The following is a 17,670-nucleotide window of genomic DNA, read 5'->3' as shown; positions in this document are numbered from 1 at the left end:
AGGTTAACAGCTCATTTTCTACTTTTTCCAACCACCATAGTTCAAGGTATTACAAAACAGCTTGACATTGCACTTTTCCGGATTTTTTTGCTCCCATAATGAAAACTGCTAAACTATCTTTGTAAAAACAATTTTCCCCATGTCAAACATTCATGGGTACCATAAATAGACTAAAAGGAATTTATTGAGAAATTCCAAAAATACCAGCTCGACGGATGTAATGTACACAGATGAAAGGGATTAAAATCTCGGATTTCTTCGACATTCCATTTCTAACTAGTGCATATTTATTGTAAGAGGAAATTCATTCATATTTGCCAAAAAATCTACGTAAAATTTGGTCATAAATTCACAATAAGTCAGTGGCAGTTATTATCAAACCAGTGGAATGTTTCTCATTGAAAGCTTCATTATTCATTTGTCACACTTTTATAATCATATTTACCGCTGACCAGTCCTACATACATATCCTTTACTGTGCCTCCTTCCAGGTATATTGACCTGTGTATTGAAAGCCAACCTGTTTTACCAGTTTATCTGCTTCCTCGGGACCTCGACTTTAGGCATTAGAGAAAACCAAAAGATACATTAAATGAAGAATTAAGCAAACTGATGCATCGAAAAACAACTTACGTTCCAAATTCATAAGGAGTTGGTTTTATTTTCTCAGACTCAATCTTATGAAGCAGCGGGGTGACGATTCTCCAGGCTTCAGAAAGCTCGTCACTGTAGAAGATAAAAAAGCCGATGACTATATAAGGTAATCTTTACTCGATGAGGTATGTTACACTGAACATTGAGAAGTTTCTGTTTTCTAATCAATGTCTACACTGTAGAAACATTGGTATGGTCCCCCAATAAGCTGAAGAGCTGCCCTAAGAAAAGATGAAATCCGGGTAGAAAATAGAAGGGTTGTGCGAGAAGTTGTTGTATACCTGTAATCTTACCCTCATAGAAACAAAATATCTTCATTGAAAGACTCGAGGTATAAAAAATATATTCACCCCCCCCGAAAATATTATCTTCAAAACTTCATGCCTGGCTACACCAATGAACAGAAAACGATGTTAAAAAATATATTCCCCCCCCAAATACTATACGACTTCAAAACTTCATGCCTGGCTACGCCAATGAACAGAAAACGATATTTAAAAATATATTCACCCCCCCCAATATATTATACGACTTCAAAACTTCATGCCTGGCTACGCCAATGAACAGAAAACGGTATTAATAAATACATTCACCCTCCCCAAAACATTATACGACTTCAAAACTTCGTGCCTGGTTACGCCAATTAACAGAAAACGGTATTAATAAATATATTCACCCTCCCCCCCAAAAAAAATATTATACGACTTCAAAACTTCATGCCTGGCTACGCCAATGAACAGAAACGGTATTTCTGTTAGAAAAAGGAAACTACTTTTTTACCGATGAAAAAGGATATTGTCTTCTCAACTTTTACTGGAGCACGACCACATAAGCAAAGTTTAAATGCATGGGTTCATTCATAGGTTCATTCATTAAAAGTGACAGACAATGTTTCAATTTATGTAAAGTTTTGTTACATAAACACCGAAATTTAGCAAATATATTTGAAGAAAATATCAATTTTGCATAGAACTCCAACAGCCTGAGACCCCGATAATGATTGTAAGGAGTGTATTTTTTACATCAAGGTATCGCGTCTTTTAATGACATTCACAATAAAATATTGCTGAAATCAAAGCTAGTTTACCTTCGCACAAAATGAGATTGACTGCCAGAAAAGACGTCCAAGATTAATCTTTCATAAGCATCCGGTAACTTTGCTTCCTAATTTCAGTAAATTGACATGAACTTTTATAATCCCGACAAACAATGAAACAAAAGTTTTGGGGGAATACATTAATTTCGCACCTTATATCTTGAGTGGTAGGTCAAATCCATTTCACTTATGATGGGTTCAAAAGACATTCCCGCCTCTTTCACCATCATCTTCATGTAAATTGCCTGAAAATTAACTGGATTTAGTGCCGCAACTCCGATACGAATGGTTCTAAGATAAAATTGAGGGTACAAACCTCCTTTGGTTGTAACCTTATAACAAGTTCATTTCTGCTGCATTTCCCACCAAAAATATCGCCCGGAACATCCTTAAACTGGACGCGAATCTCAGCTTTCTTCTCGTTTAAAGCTGCACAGGGCATGAGTAAAAATCAAGATTGAATACACAAGAAGGATTTACTGAAACTATCGATGATTTTAAAGTTATTGTTTCGATGAGCTTTTACCATGCTCAGTTGCAAATGAACTTATTAAAGCATAGGTACAATATTTAAAGCATAGGTACAATATTTAAAGCATACGTAGGCTACAATGAAGGTTGTAGAGCAAAGGTAGCCTACAATGAAGGTTGGAAAGCAAACGTAGGCTACAATGAAGGTTGTAAAGCATACGTAGCCTACAATGAAGGTTGTAAAGCATAAGTAGCCTACAATGAAGGTTGTAAAGCATACGTAGCCTACAATGAAGGTTGTAAAGCATACGTAGGCTACAATGAAGGTTGTAAAGCATACGTAGCCTACAATGAAGGTTGTAAAGCATAAGTAGCCTACAATGAAGGTTGTAAAGCATACTTAGCCTACAATGAAGGTTGTAAAGCATAAGTAGCCTACAATGAAGGTTGTAAAGTATAAGTAATCCGTGAAACATTCACGCACATAACTTAAAATAGCAGGAAACAAACCTTTTCCACATTTTAGTATAAAAGGGACGCCCTCCCAACGCTCGTTGTTTATATAAGCTATACAAGCAGCAAATGTTGGAGTGACGGAGCCCTTAGGGACTGTAGGGTCATCCTGGTATCCCGTTTTGGCGTCTCCTTGGCCTTTAGGATTACCAACATATTGACCCAAGACGACATTCTCGAACGTGATTGGTGGCATTGCACGTAGAACTTTAACCTGACGAAAAAATAGTTTAGTCTATTAAAATGCCTATATCAGGGTAAGGGAAACAACTTCTTTGGAATTTTAAATTGATTTTAAGAACATTAGCAGTACATTTTATAGGACGAAAAATACTATCTTCGCGGGTATTTCGGGACTAGAAGTAGATGACGTAACACAGGAAGTGACGTATATACTAGAGAACAGATGCATTGAAGATACATAGCTTTCATTATTCAGGTTTTTACAGTAAACAATACACGTTCATTAAAAAGTAGAACTGTTCGGACGCTATTTTCCAATAAAATTCAAAAGTTTTATACGTTGTTTATACCTTACAAAGTCTTATTTACGTCACTTCCGGCGCAGAGTCAGTCACTTACTTCTAGTCCTGAAGAGTCAATTAAATATACTGCAAATGTTCTTCAAATCAATTTAACATTTTGACCATCAAAAGAAGTTATTTTACTGCCCTTGACTTTAAAGAAATATCGTAATAAGATAAATGGTGATTTTCGAATGAAGATGAGCATTTTATTCAAGATGAACATGAGATTTTTATCAATTTGGTCAAAAAGACACATTGTAAAGATGCTGCATGCAGGAACAGTTACTTAGTAGAATTTATTCAAAATGGAATCCAAATGAGAGGGTGATTTTTATGGCCACTTAAGCGAATTACTCATCACAGTAATTTTACAACATTTTACAAAAAAATTAAATTCTATGCATATGTATTAAATGCTTTTCTCACTGTATTGGATTTTTATGTCTATGGTGCACAGTTCTAGTAAAAGCTTAAATGCCCATCACATTAATTTCCATTCTAGTTCAGACTAAAAATAATGATATTACTTATTAAAAATATCGGCAATGTTGACATATTCACCTTTTCATTCCTGAGATCTTCTGCACTTTTTGAACAAGGCTTTTCCATTGCAATCAGACAAAGAGTTTGAATCATGTGATTCTGAAGAATGTCCCTAAAAATCAATGGTCAAGATGATGCAGATACCTTTGGGAAATCTCTGGATAAGATCCTACAAGATCCTACAAGATCCTTCAAGATCCTGGATAAGATCAATTTTATGACTAAATAAATTGCTATAAGGATCCCAAGCAGGATCCTACACAGGATTTTTACTAGGGTACATAACTTCTGAATGGTGGCAATCAAGTACAACTAGGGCAACTAACCTTAAAACCCCAAACTCATCATAATATCCACCTCGGCCCCCTGTGCCAATGTTTTCTTTAAATTGTATAGTAACATTTTCTATGTGGTTACGATTCCAAATGGGACTGAAAATCATGTTACCAAACCTGCAATGTGAGCATGATCCATGAAATTGAAATGTGAGATATCACATAAACATAGTGGAAAAAGTAAGAAATTATTTCTAGGTAAATTTGACATGACGCTATCTGAAAAGGAACAACTTTGTACAAGTTAGGCATTTGAAGTGTACAACAATTTTCTTCAAAGTAAACATGTTTCGGCATGGTTATGCCATCTTCAATTCAAGGAATGATACAAGTTCAAGGAATTGTACAAGTTCAATTTTCCTTCAACCTTCTTGCTGTTTTGTGTACAAGAGGGATTAAAGTATTTTAAACTTGCAGCACCTTCCATAGTGCAAGGCAACTTACCTAAGTACCATGAGATTCTGTACCATTTCCTTTCCAAGATAATGATCGATTCGATAGACTTGTTCCTCCGAAAAAACACTTGCAATATGATTGGACAGCTGGGCTGAGCTCTCAAAATCCTTTCCAAAGGGCTTCTCGACTACAACACGAGTCCACCCTCTAAATGAGCATTTTTATACAAGTACAGAAACAACGTCTCTAATATTCCAAAATTAAACCTCAAAGCCTTTTTGTAATATGTAGTTTTGACATACTTTTTAGACATGCAAGATGCCTTGATAAGAGTAGTTGTTTCTTTAAAGACGGATGGAGGCAATGCCAAATAGAATATGCGATTTCCACTGGTACAGTTCAATTTGTCCAGCTCTTTTCCAAGATTTTCAAAATCCTTCTTCTTATCATAAGATCCTTTGACATAGTAACATAGGGAGAAAAATTCCTCCACAGTTTTTTTGTCTTCTTCTTTGACCTAAATTGGCATACAGTACACAATCTACGTGAATGAACAATGAATTAAAATAAGAATAATTAAAACATCAGAGTCAACAAAGAGACACACCTACACATTGCATACTAATTAGTTTAAAGCGCCAGGACGCTATTAATATTGCTAATGGGAAGTTATATAACTTAAGGTTGGGTAAAAAAATTGACTTTATCATGCTTATAAAATAAAATATGCGTTACTATGCGTTACATGCGAATACTTTATCATTCCTAGGAGACGAGTCTTCAACACTTACTTTTATATAAGGTTCTACTCTCGATCGTAATTGAGCAACTGTCAAATCCGATCTTGCATAGCCTATGAATTTTGTCTTCGGTGGAAGCAAATTTCCGTGGAAAAGCTCCCTGTGAATGTACAAAATTATTGAAAACCCCTGCAAATGAAATATGAAAGCTGTAAATGAAGCGAAAACTCGGTTCTCACCATAAACTTGGGTATATTTTCTTCTTGGCTAGATCTCCCTTAAATAAAACAGACAACAACAATGAAGTTAAAACGATGCCGAACTAGCGCACTTTCGAGCAAACTGCATAGTAAGCATACAAAGAACAACCCACCGAAGCTCCAAAAACGACAACTGAAGTCATTCTTCAACTTTTTCAAGACTAAATTCGGTGAAATCGGAAGGGTTTGCGATGGTGTCAAGTTCTATCAACTTCTCTGGCGGACCTTGAGGCAAATTGAGTATACGATATGAGCTACGGGGTATGTTACCCAGGTACAATTACCCGTAGTACATCATGGCGACTCCGAGATGCAAAATTTACTCTTTTGAAAATATCTTTTTCAACTTGATAAAAGCTAGTCGCACAAAATGTGGAATACAATCAGTCAAAACTTACAGAAACTTAAAAAGCTCAGGTGCAGGTGAGCTTTTTTAGTTCATGCAAAATTTTCTAACATGAGCGATTTCGAAATTGATGTTTAGATAACATGGATTAATTTTGACTGTGTGCGCCAAATTATTTCGATATATGATAGGTTTTATCAATGCATGTTCGTTTACCTCACTGGCAAGAAAATCAAGTACTCCAACATCGTTAAAAAACCAATTTCCTGAGATCCATGTAGCTGTATGCATTCAAAGGCTTCCTATAATAACTCGTGAGAAAACAGAATTAGAAATGCAGTATGAAGAGTTGCAAGAACAACTGGAATTAGAGCACAGCTCTTTATCTGATTATGAAGTGAATGAGATCAATGTTCATTCTTTGCAAGAGAAATTGAAAAATGATGAAGATAACGAATCGTTAAAGAAAGAAGCTGCGGAACTTGATTCAAAACATCAGGTCAATTGACCTTTGTTAATTCTTACTAATATGCAATTGATAAAAAAAATGATGATTTTTGTGTCATTGTGGTTGACAGGAGCTTTATGATATTGAGCAGCAACATATAAAAGACCCTATCATGGGGAAAAGAACAACTGAAGCTGATGAATGTGAGAATATACACACACCATATAGGAAAATAGACCAAACATTATATCTCCTGATCAAAGATGTAAACTCCAGCAAGATGCAATTGCCACACGGTGTTGTTCAAGTGGGAGAAACCTTGAGACAAGTGAGTGTCAAGATTTGAAGATTTTGCTTCAATTTTCACATGCAAAATCTCTTAATCCTTAATCTTGTCCGCATTCTGCCTTCTTTCTTTGGTTCATTACTCTTTCATCTATGTGTGAATCTGATTAGCAAACAGCGCGAACTTAGTGCTTTCAAACAATTATTTTTTGAAAAAAGTTATTTTAATTTGTTCATTTTGTTTTTCGCAGACTGCAGAGCGTGTTGCTTGTGATTATGTACCTGAGAATTTTGAAATTCAGTTTTTCAGTAATGCTCCTTCTGGGATTTACAGGAAACCTGAGAGAGATGGACTGCCAAAAACCAACCCAAAGGTCTTCACAAAAAGCTTCATCATTTTTTGAAGGATGTATTTCTCTAATCTATTGCTTTCCTTTGTTGTAGATGTTCTTCTATCTGGCTGATCTAAGAGGCGACTTCCACAAACAATTGGAAAATTTTCTAAATGATTCAACGTGGTTATCAAAAGATGAACTTCCCAATTACCTGGCTAAAAATTATTTCCAATCTATAATGAAATTTTTATTATAGCAAAAAAAAATATAAAAAAATCCTTGTAAAATTTAAGCATCCAAATTTAAGTATCCTGACTCTGTATAGAAAGATATTACCAAAGAAATTGACACCTTTTCCTTTGGCAAATCAATCCCCAATTCCTTCTAATATGTATGAAAATCATGTCCTTCATTTTATAGTAAACATATAAAAATCATAAGGAACCAACCTGGGATGTATCAGTGACTCCAGAGCCAGGGGGGTGTCAAAAATATTCTCTGGATTGGAGGGAAGGAGAGAGGAGCTTGCCCCTTCATATTTTTTTCATTATTACACCATTTAAAATGTTTTCCTAGTTTCAAATTTTATCCAATCACAACGTAATTTTTTTTTAATGTAACGTTACCTAAAGATTTGTACTAAAGTTTTAAAAAATAATATTATGGTAAAGTTTTCTTTCTTTTTACTCCAGTATAATTCTCTCTGCTGGTTTTACATATCATAGAGTTCTTCCCATGTTGACAATAACAACTCCAGAACCAACTTACTGAAAGCGAAAGTACTTATGAAATTTGAAAGCGAAACTTTATATCCGCGCTTTAAAAAGACACATTTATAAATATATATAAAATCATGGTCGATTCTCACACGGAAGATTGTGTACAACAGACAGCAAAAAATTATATAACTCTGCTAAGCAAGATTTGCTTTGTCTCAACGGGTGTCCCAATTGAGCAGCAGCACTTTATAGTAATCTCCACTACGAGACGTGTCTTATACATCATACACTAATGATAAACGTAAGATACACTAATGACCTACAATGTACGTAAAGATACAAAAGTGATCTATCCATACCCATTAAAATACACAACTGATCGATTTTAATGTGTAGATTTTAGACGTTTAATTTCTTCCCGTAATCGTTCATTCTCGGCCACTAGAGCGTCATTCGATGAATGTTGTTGTAATAACGTTTTCATTTCGTTCTAAAAGTGTTGGACGATTCAAAATTGCTTCAAAGTTCATAACAATTATGAAATAGCAACAATGAAACGCGCGAGCTGAATGCTTTATAGCAAAGTTTGCATAAGTTTGTGCAAACCGTTCAGCGCTCGATTTAAAGCAATCAAAGAGAATTTGCAAATCAATCGTGAATATATATATGTTCGAGGAAAATTAGAAAAATTGTTTTAAATTCATCTGTTTTGCATTACTGTTACTTTATTAAAAAAATAAAAGATGCTCTTTTGGTTTGCACTGGCTTTGGAAAACCTCGGAGAAGTTTGTGAAAACTCTCGCCCTTCGGTCTCGGGCTTGCACTGATCTGCTCTCGAGTTCTCCCAAAGACCTCCTCGGTTTGCATAAACAAACACAGTAAACATCTTTTATTTTTCAACGAGTCCATCTTGCACAAGTTATAATGTTATTTGTATATTCTACCTGTTGGATTTGAAACTGTCGAAGCATTTCTACCTGCAGATTCACGACGTCTTGATGGAAGTTCATCCTAACGAAAAGAATTTATAAAAATGCGTAATGTGATACATATAAAGTTCTCCTGCAACAAATACTATCAATTACTGTTCTCACTCTCAAAGCGGAGAACGTAAAGATCGATGCTGAACTTCCAACTGAGAGGATTTTTGCACTGACTGACTTTTTTTTCGATTATATTCAACTCAGATGGAAATTTCTGACACTGCTTGAACTTTCAAAAGAAATCAATTAAAAAATTAGATTCAAGAGAAGGTTTGATAGTAGAAACAGTTTTCATTCCGACATAGACAAGACAAGCGAAGAACACACAAATTAAACACAAAAAAAAAATTCATTGACAACTGTAAGTAGATTGTCTTTTCACCCGTCCTCCCGATTTCGAAACAAGTACAGAACATGCAAAGGACGATAAGAGAAGCTCACTAATTCTAAAAGCACAAAGAAGTGTAACTTCAAAGGAACACTCCTTTTGCCCGGAAAGTTAACAAGAACATTCTCGAAACTATTTCTCAACTATAACAATTTGTTTTCACTCATATTTTTCTTATTCAACCAAGTAAATCAGCCTTTAAAAAAGATTATGTCCACGCAAAGTGTCCTGCAATTAACATACAACAATAGCACATCATGCCAGCCAATTACAATTCCTCAAAAATTGTACCGTGTACACAATGAGTGTCTCTGAGTTCCCTGCTTGTACCTGAATTCGTCCATGGAGTCCTCGATGAGATTTTTGACAAATTTTATTTGGTATTCATGAAAGCCGGGAAGCTTTTCATTGTTCTTTGGTGTAGGCGAGATTTGACCATTCAAGACTGAAGAGAAAAAAATACAAGACAACTGTAAACTTTGCATAAAAAACCGCAAAGAAAAAAAGCAGAGCATCAAAAAGACGAAGAATAATTAAAAGAGGAAACGAAATATAAAGACGACAAAATTGAAACAGGAAATGAAATATCAAAAGACGACCAATAATTTTGAACGAATACAAAACATCACAAAGACAACTTATAATTTCATAAGAGGCAAAGAAAGCTATTTGTTGTTTTCATGAAGTTTCTATTTTACATTAAACTTCGTAAACGATTACTATGTTACTATACTTCAACGGAAGGGCCTAAAAATTTGTTCAAACGATTAAGTAGCAGTAGAATCCGATAAAAAAGATCGACAAAAAGAAAAGTAGCCAAGTTTAAGTTTATGGAACTTTAATATTAAGGAAATTTAAATATTAATTTTAAAAGCAGCACTATCTTTTGGGATAAAGACTTAATATTGCGGTTAGGTCATCGTAATTCAAAATACCCAACATGACGAGCGAAGTGTTTTGAAATCATTAAACTTGTACATTTTTATCGCTCGTCAACAGCATGTACGCCATTTATAATATCAAACGAAACGAAAAGTCGTATGAACCTATGATGTATTATTAATCAATCGTTATGTGATAGCTAATTCGCTAATTATTATATTAAACCGCTTTCTATCACATTAATTATGCTGTTTAGCAGAATACAGAAGTACTTTTGTTTTTTTTAAACAAATATTTACGGTAACATTTTGACATTGATAACACAGTAACATAGAGGATACTGTTCAAGTCAGAAGTCAACATAACAGATCGAAACAAAAGCTGCTCATTTTTTTTAACACCATACTCTCGGCATTGTTCATAACCCGGATACGCTACTGATAGATGATAATTAGGATGATATTTTCACAAATAATGAATTGAAGAACTATCATGAGTAATGAACTAACATACCTTCTTTACCACTCGTCAAGGAAATATCGGCCATCTTTTGTGTCGTCCCCAATTCACTCGCCTGTCTGCTAACTTTCAGTTCCGTGCTGGATACGGCTCTCCTTCCTAAGCTTGGTCTATTTCTACCCAGTTTTAAAGCTCCTCGTCGTGTTTTCTCTGTTTTGGATGCTTCCGGTGGCAGATCGCCGGAATTCGAAGCAATATTAGAAACAGCCCATGGTTGCCTGGTAACGTAAGGTATATCTTTACTGGTGGATGAAATGGTGACGTCATTTAAATTTGGAGTCGAGTCGGATCTTTGAAGAGGCAAATGATAGGAGTCTGTTTCGTTGTTGACTGGAGAGAAAATTTTAGACGATGATGCACCTACAGAAAAACAAAAGAATGAAAGGCCTTATCAACACAAAAAGAGCTTAAAAACGAGGAAAATCACAAAAATGGATTGAAATATCTTGACTATTAAGCTGCTGAGACAAAAGCGGCATAAAAGAAATCATAACGTTTTTATTTTTATTTTTGTCTTAATTGTATAAAAGCAATTTTACTTGGAAGGTTTTATAAAGCACAAAGGTTTTAAAAGCAACTTAGTTGAGAAGCCAAAATGTATTTGTGTTTGTCGGCTACCTGTCTTATAATCAGATATATTTGCGTTCATTTTTTCATCTGCATCACGGTTTGTCTCAACAAGTTTGACAGTGCTCGCATATGTTCCTATGACATTCAAAAAATATTTGCAATGTAACATGTGAGCATTGGTTGATGTTAATGAATGAGCGGGTGTTTTAACGATGGCATTGATTACAGAATGAAACAATATGGACGAGTGACCATAGCATAGGGTGTCAGGAAAAAAACTACAGTGTACAACAAAGACAAGGACGAAATAAAATGCAGTGTACAACAAAGACATGAAGAAGTACTTTATAGCACAAATATGATTATGTAGGAGAGGGAAATTGCACAATAAGGATATGGGAGGGATCCTGCACAGTGCAATAAGGATACGACAGGATTATTGCACAGTACAATAAAGATACGACAGGATTATTGCACAGTACAATAAAGATACGACAGGATTATTGCACAGTACAATAAAGATACGACAGGATTATTGCACAGTACAATAAAGATACGACAGGATTATTGCACAGTACAATAAGGATACGACAGGATTATTGCACAGTACAATAAAGATACGACAGGATTATTGCACAGTACAATAAGGATACGACAGGATTATTGCACAGTACAATAAGGATACGACAGGATTATTGCACAGTACAATAAGGATACGACAGAATTACTGTACGGCACAATAAGGATACGACAGGAATGCTGCACGGTACAATAAGGATACAAGAGCATTAATGGATGATACAATAAGATAATAAATAAATAAATAATAGATAATAGTTTTTATTAATGTTTACGTAATATTATCTTAAGGTCATACCGTCTCTGAGAGGAGAAAATAAATCATTTTCTTCAGTATGTTGGTTTTCGTTATGAGCAGATGATTGGACAATTTTAGGTTTGCCAGCTATACTTTGGACTAATGATGCAGTTGTCTCTTTCTTATCGCCAACATTCGTTGCTGACCTACTCACCAATTTTGCCGCCAACGTAGCAGACGACGAAGATGAGCTACTGGACTGAAACGAAAGATAAATAAAACAAATGAAGCATGAAAAAAGTATAAAATCTTCAGATGGTGTGTTGTGAGAGAAATAAAATACTTGAAGAGCGATCACTTAATCGCACAGGCAGTCAACAGAAACTGCTCACAAGCATGAAAGTAGTTTAATGAGATAGCGTTGGGAGAAAATGCCAAAACATTAGGTATAAGTCATGCAAAAATAAACAATAGTATAAGTAATAAGTATTGAATCCTCATTCTTTAATCACAGCTTTGAGTTAGGCGCTGTTCACATGAAGCCCGGTAGCCGGGATTCAGAGAAGCGTTAAATCATATTGGCAAATGGAAAAGATTAAATACTTCACAACAAAAAACTTATTTGAGCTATTTCTCTGTGCTCTGACTTCGCAAGTCCAGAGAACGCTTATAATGAAAACAAATAATTTAGCCTGATTTGAAAATTACGACTCAAATGACTTATGAAGCTTAATAGAAGGTTGTAAGTTTTGCGCTTAAAGTTTTTACTTTTTTCAATTACTCAAAATCATTTCACGCCCCGCTGAATCCCGGTTACCGCGGGCTCATGTGAACGGCCCCTCAGTTCGAAAAGCTGTCAATGAAGTTGACCAAATCGACCAATGATAATGTTGCTATTTCATTGCACAAGAAAAAGCCCGAGCAGTTCTTTTTAACTGCCTGTGTATAACATACTCAATAATAAAGCAGTTCGAACAACATAAAGTGGAGAATGAGTGATGCAAACCTTTGGTGGCAACTGGAATGAGACACACTGCACCAAGGATTTATGAGCCATGGTGGATGAAAGGGGAGTGCTACCTGATCGCAGGTCGTACAAGCTAATTTTCCCTGAAGAGACAATAAATACAAGTGAATGGCGGCATAACGACAACAAATGTAGACGCAAGGCTCCTTACCACGTGTTGTTCCAACAGCAAATGTTGCTCCGTCGTGCATAAACGATATAGAGGTCAGTGGGGATTCGATTTGCATTTCCTTAATAATCCTATTGAAATAAATTGTTCAAAATATAAAATCATTTCTTGTAACGATTTTTAGTTCAATTAAAAAGAGCTTCGCTTGAAATTGGAGAGACATTTCATTTGTCTTAATATTTTTGTCCTAACTAACCCTCCTCTATACCATGTGGCCTTGGCTCAAAACGTCGCGAGACATTTCATCTATATTTCTGGATGTCTTGAATAAATCCTATTGCATTTAAAGACATGACGTCACCACGACTTTTTTGTTGAAGCTGAGCTCTCATGTATCAATGCAAACCTAAATTCTATAAACAATTCTTCTATATCCTATAGTTTAGTGAACCTTTGTCTCATCTAGCCTTCCTTTGGTCAACCTTTTTCTCATCTAGCCTTCCTTTAGTGAACCTTTGTCTCATCTAGCCTTCCTTTAGTGAACCTTTGTCTCATCTAGCCTTCCTTTAGTGAACCTTTGTCTCATCTAGCCTTCCTTTAGTGAACCTTTGTCTCATCTAGCCTTCCTTTAGTCAACCTTTGTCTCATCTAGCCTTCCTTTATTCAACCTTTGTCTCATCTAGCCTTCTTTTTAACCTTTTTCATCTGGCCTTCCTTTAGTGAACCTTTGTCTCATCTAGACTTCCTTTAGTCAACCTTTGTCTCATCTAGCCTTCCTTTAGTCAACCTTTGTCTCATCTAGCCTTCCTTTAGTCAACCTTTGTCTCATCTAGCCTTCCTTTAGTCAACCTCTGCCTCATCTAGCCTTCCTTTAGTCAACCTTTGTCTCATCTAGCCTTCCTTTATTCAACCTTTGTCTCATCTAGCCTTCTTTTAGCCAACCTTTTTTCATCTGGCCTTCCTTTATTCAACCTTTGTCTCATCTAGCCTTCTTTTAGCCAACCTTTTTTCATCTGGCCTTCCTTTAGTGAACCTTTGTCTCATCTAGACTTCCTTTAGTCAACCTTTGTCTCATCTAGCCTTCCTTTGGTCGACCTTTGTCCACAAATACTAAATACCCAAACATACTCTTACTTTTTCCCCAATATATCATAAAACACAATCCTCTTGTCAAGACCAACTGTTGCCAATAACATATCATTCATTGGTGAAAAACTTAAATCCATCGCAGGCGCCGCATGTCCATCGTGAAAAGAACAGGAAATCTTCTTCGTATTTGTATCCCAGATGTTCAACGCGCCATCGTCGCTGACAGAACCCAGTAATGATTTTTGAATCGTGAATATTGAATGGCGTAAACTGTCTGAAAAAGTGATAGTAGATACTCAATCTTAAATACTCAATCTTCAGTAAATACTCAATCTTCAGTAAATACTCAATCTTCAGTAAATACTCAATCTTCAGTAAATACTCAATCTTCAGTAAATACTCAATCTTCAGTAAATACTCAATCTTCAGTAAATACTCAATCTTCAGTAAATACTCAATCTTCAGTAAATACTCAATCTTCAGTAAATACTCAATCTTCAGTAAATACCCAATCTTCAGTAAATACTTAATCTTCAGTAAATACTCAATCTTGGAGTTTTCAAATCAAAGCATTTTCTATAAGGATATTTTTACTTCTGGATTAGTAAATGCAACAAACGCAAACATTAGGTCACAGTTGACATATTACATTACACATCAACGTACATGCTGATGTGTTGAACTCGCACTCAATGTTCAAGAAGAATAATAGTGTCTTTCTTGTATTTGTTCTTTGAACGGAAACTCGAGAATATAATATTGGAGAAACGTATATTTATGTAATACACAAGAAACGTTAACAATAAATTATGGAGTGTACGTAGAAGAGGGATGGACGGAGATGGATGTACGAGGGGTGGTGGATGATGAGAAGATGGATGTACGCAAAGAAGATGGATGCAGAGAAGATGGTGTACAAGAGAAGATGGGACGGAAAGAAGATGGACGTAATGAAATAGGATGGATGTAACGTAGAAGATGGATGTACGTGAGAAGATGGATGGAATGGAAGAAGATGGAATGGAGAAGGTGGAATGGATGGATGGACAATGAAGAAGGATGGATGGAAGATGGAATGGAAGAAGATGGAATGAAGATGGATGGAATGGAAGATGGATGGAAGAAGGATGGATGGATGGAAGGATGGATGAAGAAGATGGATGAATGGAAGAAGATGGATCGTACCGCAGCGAAAGATGGACGCAATGACAGGATGGACGTGGAAAATGAAGATGGACGGAGAAGATGGGATGTAAGAAAGAGGAAGATGGATGAAAGAAAGAAGATGGTGAGGAAGATGGATGTGGATGAAGATGGATGGAAGATGAAGGATGGATGGACGGATGGATGGATGGATGGATGGATGGAAGAAGATGGATGGATGGAGGAAGGAAGGGAACAAAGATGGATGGATAATGGAAGATGGATGAAGAAGATGGATGGAATGGAGAATGGACAACGGAAATAGGGATGGACGTAATGAAAAGGATGGAAATGAAGATTTGGATGCACGCAGAAGAATGACGTGATGGAAAGATGGAAGATGGACGTAACGGGTGGAATGGACAGAAGATGAATGGAAGATGGATGAATGGAAAAGATGGAAGAAGATGGAATGGAATGGAAGATGGACAATGGGATGGAATGGAAGAAGATGGATGGAATGGAAGGAATGGATGGATGGTGGAATGGATGGAATGGAAAGATCAGAAGGAAGATGGAATGGAGAAGATGGACAATACGCAGAAAGATGGGTGTACGTAGAGAAGGTGGGTGTACGTAGAGAAGATGGGATGTACGTAGAAAAGATGGGTGTACGTAGAGAAGGTGGGTGTACGTAGAGAAGATGGGATGTACGTAGAGACGATGGGATGGAAGTGGAGAAAGAAGGATTGTATGCGAATGAGGTAGGGATAAACGTGGAGGCGATAGGGATTTATGTGGAGAAAGAAGCATTTTACGTGAAGAAGGTTGGGACTTATGTGGAAAAAGTAGCATGTATGAAACAAAGAGACATTATTTAAATTATTTATATGAACAAACCTGTGTATTTAATAAACGCATTGGCATTGAGGTAAGTGACGTTGACAGACTATTTAAAACAATATCTCCTTTAGTGGTTCCCACAGCCACACTTGTATCATTCCAATTAAATGTCACACAACTTATTGCATCTGATGGACCCTGCATCAAAAATCAACAACTATAGTGTGAAATGATCAAAATTCTAAGATGAGCTATAATTGTTTCCTACCTTTATTTTCTTTTTGATTGTCCTTGTCTTTAGGTCCCAAATATTTATAATTTTATCCCTTCCAGCAGTCACTAAATGTCGAGATGTGGCATTGAAGCCCAAACATGTGTCATTCTCCTAAAATAACACAACTTTAAGAGGTACATCATATTTTAGTACCCATATATTGTATTTGATTGTATTTTCACATACGTGTGAAGAAATTAAGCTGTTTACTACCAAGCACCTTGAGAGTGAGATTATCTACGGCGATTCTACGAGCAGTTTGCCTCAGAAAACAATGGAGATCTTGGGTAAACAAAACAAACTATTTCCCTGAGTCTCAGTCAATAAATGGTGTTTGCTGCAGTGATTTCACTTACATTAACTTAGAATGCCATGTTGTAAAATGCATCAGGCTTATGTACATATATATACATTTAGGGAAAATACTTCTTAAGCGAAATACCTCTGTATTACTAAAACTCTAAGTTATGATATATACTGACCAGCAACATAACATGTCTATAGAATTGATTTTGTTCAGTACCAGTTCTCATGTTATGTTATCAAAATTACAAACAAAGCAAACTTACACAGCCTTCAAGCTCAATTGATGCTGGTGCTGACTTTGTGAATGATGTGACTACAATTGTATTGTCCACTGCTGTACTTGCCAAATAATTATCTAACACGTTTATGTCAAGGCTCAAAACTAACAATTATAACAAAATTAATGTTATATATCAAGTCAATAGGATTTAAAGAAAATGAAATTTGAGATATTATCCATTTTAGAGAGGTTGAAATCCATATCGGACGAAATCGACAATATTTCTAAATAAATAAACAATTCAAAGAATTGAAACGGCAAAAATTACATCAAACGTACGATAAGTATGATGATATAGTTACTTTGATTTAGGTAAAGTAAAGTTGGAACGGCTAAGGATACTATTGGGACTCCAAGCAAGAGAAGTGACAGCGTTCGAATGTGGTTTTAAACTGTACAAAAGCTTCAGTTCTGGCCACTTCCATAATTTAATATCATCTCCACCAGACACTAGTTTATAACCGTCCGTCATCCTGATTATCTATGTTGAATTTCACATTACTTTCTTCACAAAAAAATCCATATTAAATTATTTGCGTGGTATTAAAACCACGAGATTGTTCTTGAAAAGAACATCAACTCAATCCGCCATTTTTTACATTATTTACTGTGGTTAAACGCTGGCAGGTGGTACCAGGTGCTCATATTTACATAAAATAGTTTAAAATCACACATATTGCCCAAATGTCGATACTCAACAACAGCATATTTACCGTTTCAATAGAAACTAGGCGAAAAATATGGTTAAACTTTTAAGCCCTGTTTTAAGTTT

At 35.7% G+C, this 17,670-nt stretch overlaps 3 protein-coding genes across 3 annotated transcripts; 1 reads left to right on the top strand and 2 right to left on the bottom strand.

The window, feature by feature from the left end:
• Positions 1-264: 264 nt before the first annotated feature.
• LOC124435403 (glucose-6-phosphate 1-dehydrogenase-like) lies at positions 265-6,173 on the bottom strand. Its single transcript, XM_046985338.1, has 14 exons — positions 6,098-6,173; positions 5,649-5,760; positions 5,515-5,552; positions 5,327-5,435; positions 4,838-5,052; positions 4,584-4,742; positions 4,131-4,256; positions 3,823-3,916; positions 2,732-2,948; positions 2,067-2,179; positions 1,903-1,995; positions 1,742-1,818; positions 634-726; positions 265-557 (listed from the first exon to the last, which is right to left on the bottom strand). Exons 2-14 carry the CDS (start codon positions 5,676-5,678, stop codon positions 473-475), a joined length of 1,449 nt encoding a protein of 482 aa, XP_046841294.1. The 5' UTR covers positions 5,679-5,760; positions 6,098-6,173; the 3' UTR covers positions 265-472.
• LOC124435406 (39S ribosomal protein L46, mitochondrial-like) lies at positions 5,793-7,607 on the top strand. Its single transcript, XM_046985342.1, has 5 exons — positions 5,793-5,958; positions 6,073-6,380; positions 6,460-6,657; positions 6,866-6,988; positions 7,059-7,607. The coding sequence occupies exons 1-5, from the start codon at positions 5,832-5,834 to the stop codon at positions 7,203-7,205; spliced, it is 903 nt and encodes a 300-aa protein (XP_046841298.1). The 5' UTR covers positions 5,793-5,831; the 3' UTR covers positions 7,206-7,607.
• Positions 7,526-17,504, bottom strand: LOC124435408 (protein NEDD1-like). Its single transcript, XM_046985345.1, has 13 exons — positions 17,241-17,504; positions 16,882-16,973; positions 16,307-16,423; positions 16,092-16,236; positions 14,098-14,347; positions 13,006-13,094; positions 12,834-12,937; positions 11,888-12,086; positions 11,059-11,145; positions 10,435-10,800; positions 9,370-9,484; positions 8,613-8,679; positions 7,526-8,158 (listed from the first exon to the last, which is right to left on the bottom strand). The coding sequence occupies exons 1-13, from the start codon at positions 17,368-17,370 to the stop codon at positions 8,054-8,056; spliced, it is 1,866 nt and encodes a 621-aa protein (XP_046841301.1). The 5' UTR covers positions 17,371-17,504; the 3' UTR covers positions 7,526-8,053.
• Between the last annotated feature and the right edge of the window lie 166 nt (positions 17,505-17,670).

Source organism: Xenia sp. Carnegie-2017, unplaced genomic scaffold (genome assembly GCF_021976095.1).
Source record: "Xenia sp. Carnegie-2017 unplaced genomic scaffold, XeniaSp_v1 HiC_scaffold_14, whole genome shotgun sequence".
NCBI lineage: Eukaryota > Metazoa > Cnidaria > Anthozoa > Malacalcyonacea > Xeniidae > Xenia > Xenia sp. Carnegie-2017.
Note: the sequence above shows the minus strand (reverse complement) of the source record. Positions and strands in the feature narration are given on the sequence as shown.